The sequence below is a fragment of the Monopterus albus genome, unplaced genomic scaffold, assembly GCF_001952655.1.
Source record: "Monopterus albus unplaced genomic scaffold, M_albus_1.0 scaffold699.1, whole genome shotgun sequence".
Lineage (NCBI taxonomy): Eukaryota > Metazoa > Chordata > Actinopteri > Synbranchiformes > Synbranchidae > Monopterus > Monopterus albus.
The window spans coordinates 6,938-11,246 of NW_018128579.1; the positions used below are offsets into that span (position 1 = coordinate 6,938).

The 4,309-nt window shown below is 41.9% G+C and overlaps 1 protein-coding gene across 1 annotated transcript in view; it reads right to left on the reverse strand.

Annotated features, from left to right (window-relative positions):
• Positions 1 to 3,539: 3,539 nt before the first annotated feature.
• Positions 3,540 to 4,309, reverse strand: part of eif4a3 (eukaryotic translation initiation factor 4A3) — a 6,347-nt gene continuing 5,577 nt past the window's right edge. The window contains exons 11-12 of the mRNA XM_020588969.1: positions 4,125 to 4,252; positions 3,540 to 3,703 (exon numbers count right to left, since the gene is read on the reverse strand). Of these exons, the coding sequence (XP_020444625.1) occupies positions 3,687 to 3,703; positions 4,125 to 4,252 (145 nt within the window). The 3' untranslated portion in view covers positions 3,540 to 3,686. The remainder of the gene's footprint in view (positions 3,704 to 4,124; positions 4,253 to 4,309) is intronic.

The window sequence follows — 4,309 nt, forward strand, 5'->3', positions numbered from 1 at the left end:
CCTCCATGAGGATTTGTGCCTCCGACGGGGAAAAGTACGCCGCTCTAGTTGCCATGGTGAATCAGTGAATCTGTGATCGGTGGCGGGTCTATTTGAGTGAGCCGTGAACGCGCACATATCCAGGATTGGTTACACCTGGCTTGATGAATCCGTGTCTGCTCATCCTGGCTTGGTCTTTGTGCAACCAATTAAGCCTGGACGCACGTGTTTTGGATTCATTGAGCTCAGCTCAGTCATTTATCGTGGATGTCTTAATCCTACTTTTGTGCAACAGGCCCCAGGTGCATCTGTGGCCAGTGTAAGAAAACAATGTAAACAAAATGAGAAACTCATTTTCACACCAGATGTAATGGGGGATTGCTAGAGGCGCTGCCAGGTGGATTTAGCTCTTTGGACAGGCTAGCTAGAAGACCCTCCCTTATTATTAAAGCTGTAATAACTAATTTCTTCCTCTAATTAGTCTCATACGTATGTATAACATTGTTGTAGCGGATGTATCTGCAGTAACACTTGCAAATTATACAGAGGAATGTTTTTACCTGTAATCCCGATAGAACACTAATGTTTTGGCCACTATCACATGGCATTGCATTCAGTGTTACTTACTTGTAACACAGGTAACTGAGTTGTATGTGAAATGAGAAATTTCACCTTATGCTTTGGTAGTTTAACTCCCCACTTTTCTAGTTGTGTTGATGGCATACATTTTAATATCATTTAATAAGTAGAATGCTACATGGACTGTAGTGTTATGTCCAACATAATGAAACTGTGACCTGGACCAAAATCGGGGAAAAATTAGCAAGCTAAGCAAAATGACTTTGCTAATCAATGGAAATGTGCTCGTTTCCACTAATTAGACAATAAAACACTTTACACCGCAGTCAGTTGTGGAATGACTGCATCTTCCAAAAAGAATAATTCTATACATACCATAGCTACAAAATCTAAATGCTAATGTTGGCTTGCCTGTGATGCTGACATACATGCTAGCTACCTACTTATGCATCTAGAAAGAAGAAAGCCACATCCATGTCAAATTTTAGTCCTGTGGATGCTTTGTGCTCTCCATCACCGACATGCCAGACCGATGCCGTTTCCCCCTCACACATGCAGTTAGCTGTGTTTATACAGGTGTGAAGTCGCAGACATTTAACCAATCACCTGTGACTGCTCTGCAAGCTGAGACATAGCTGTCTGTGATTGATCTGCTAGCAGCTACTCACATATGAAAAAACATTGGGGCAAAGTGGCACCACTTGGCAGGACTGACTGTGTATTCTCAGCCTAAGTGGTTACACTCTGACTTGAAAAATATCAGCATTAATGACGTGGCATAATGCCAGTTCTAGGAATGAAATAACAGCTTAGACCCTGGCTCAAAATCTAAAGCTGTGTCCGAAACCGCATACTGTGACAGTACGTACTGAAAGAGATGAAGTACCTACTTACTGACCGTTAAAACAGTAGGTACTGTATAGTATGAAGCCTGGTAGTATGAATGAGATTCGGACGTACTACATCCGCCATGTTGATACATCACGTGACATATGTTTTCATAGCAGCGTCTTCTTCGTTGGATAACTCCTCTCCCGGGGCATCATGGGATAGTGAAGTGTCCATCGTATGCACACTGCAAAATCCAGCCGGAAGCAGTAGGTCATCCGGGTACTTTTCGCCTACTGTTTTTGGAATACTACGAATCCGGACATACTACTCGCCTCGCCTACTGCTTTTCGCCTACTATACAGTATGGTAGTAGGCGGTTTCGGACGCAGCCTAATTTCCGTATCCTGACTACTACTTCTTTTCTGTGCTTTGATGTGGGAGCGCCCCCTAGTTAGAACATTAACATTGTACAAGTATAAATGTGACACCTGTGCAACCTTCTCGGAACGACAGACCTGCAGCCAGGAGAGGTATAAAAAAAGCTGGACTCGGCACGACATGTTTCGATAGGTTCCTATAATGGAAAAACCCCTTTATTGTACCGAACGGTGATTTTTGTGTACCGTTACACCCCTAGCAGTTTTGTAGTCCTCCGCCCCTCACCGTTTTAATATTTTCAGCATGTTAATCATTTACATGGGTTTAACTCTGCAAGTGTTTATTTTTCTATATTTGATATGAAACTGACCAAACAGCTTTGTGATTTTTTATTTTTTTTTGTTTTTAATTCATTGGTTAATTTTTAACTTAAAACTGTAGACCTTCTATTATAACGTGTGTCCAAGGTACTAAAGTAAATGTAAAGTTACACAAGTCAGTTTGTCTGGTGAGATTTAAATATTTAAACTCTGGGTTTTAGATGTGAAGTGTTGAATCTGAATAATTTGTCTTTAAAGATTATAAATGTTGTATTTAATCCTTCTTCCGGCTGTTCCCGTTAAGGGTTTCCACAGTGAATCATCTGTTTCCACCTAACTCTATCCTCAGCATCCTCTACTCTCACCCCAGTTAACTTCATGTCCTCTTTTAGCACATCCATATATCTCCTCTTTGGCCTTCCTCTTGACCTCTTGCCTGGCAGCTCCATCTCCAACATCCTTCTACCAATATAACCACTATCCCTCCTCTGCACATGTCCAAACCATCTCAGTCTGACCTCTCTGACCTTGTCCCCTAAACAGCCGACCTGAGCTGTCCCTCTGATGTGCTCATTCCTAATCCTGTCCATCCTGGTCCCTCCTAAACAGAACCTCAACATCCTCATCTCTGCTACCTCCATCTCTGCCTCTTGTCTTTTCCTCCCTGCTACAGTCTCTAACCCATACAGCATAGCTGGTCTCACTACTGTCTTGTACACCTTTCCTTTGATTCGTGCTGCCACTCTTCTGTCACACAACACTCCTGACACCTTTCTCCACCCACTCCAATCAGTGGATCTAAAACATAATGTGTAATGCAGTGTTTACTGTGGTGCTTTGTGGATGAAAGGTGGGGAGGGCATGACACGTGCTATGACGTAGTAACATTGTCCATTCACATGGAAAAATTATCAAAAAGATCTTAAAATGGCTAATGCTAACAGCTACGTGTCATTGCATGAAGCACAAACGCCAGAACTGGACCAGGTGGTTGGATATTCAGTCAGAAAGGGCATCGCAACAAATCATTTAAAAAGGTTTTTGACCCTAACCTTCCATGTGAATGAATGTTAACGTTTCTTATCATTGCTTGTAGCAATAGCATGCGTTATGTTGTCCCCACCTTTCACCCACAACGCACTGCGGTAAACATTGCGTTACGTCAGTCTTGGGTTCATCAACTGGTGTGATTAAACTGCTTCAGTTTTACTTTGGTAGCACAGGGAAGCCAAATAGGTTAAAAAAAATGTCATGAATATTACTGTTAAAATTCTCCCATTTTGTTACTGAACTTCAGCAGAAAATGTCAAGTTTCAGGTAAGAATTGTTTTTACTTCCATCACTGTCCATTAAATTTACATTTAATTAATGGAGACGGATCACTCACCTTCTGCTGAAGTAGTTGCAGGAAATAATCAAATCAGAAGAGCTTATTGGAAAAAAGCAAGAAACTGATGTGGAACCAAAACAATTTTATTTACAAAGACAAATCCCTTAGTCATTTTCACCTCATAAAATAACAAAACTGTAAAGACAAAATAACAGGAAGTCCAAGGGTCAGGCTCCAAAGTGACACCAAGTTAATCTCAGGTGTCCAGGTCAGATCAGGTCCGCCACTGCAAAGAGAAAAACAACCCTGTCAGTACTGGCAGAAGCATGGGCACCGGGGGCGTGGTCTCAAAGCGGCCGGACTGTGTTGTGTTAAGCTTCTTTACTAATATTCAGGATTGATCAGTGCTGAATAATTAAAACTGGACTACAAGTAGATTAAAGTGAGTCTGTGAACATAAGCCGCTTATAGTCTGAACTTTTTAAATCACCGTTTCAGTTGAAATACACATCTAAACATTCACACTGTTTTCACCTCAAAGCTTTTTCAGCTTCAAATATCACACTTTGTTTTGGACTGAGACAAACCTGATGAAAACAAACCGGCTTTCATGACTGAAAGAAATGTAGACATTTTTGATTTTCCTCTGACACCATCGGCATTAACAAGTGACATCAGCAGCAGGCCTGTGATCAGCTGACCCTTACCGTTCATGGGCATCTCGTCAATCTGGGTGGAGTAGTACTGCTCGATGTCACGCAGGATCCTGATGTCGTCATTCTTCACAAAGTTAATGGCCACACCTTTACGGCCATAACGGCCAGATCGACCAATCCTGGAGCAAGAAGTCGGATGTTACCCAAGGTCATCACAAAAACACTGAAACACCAGC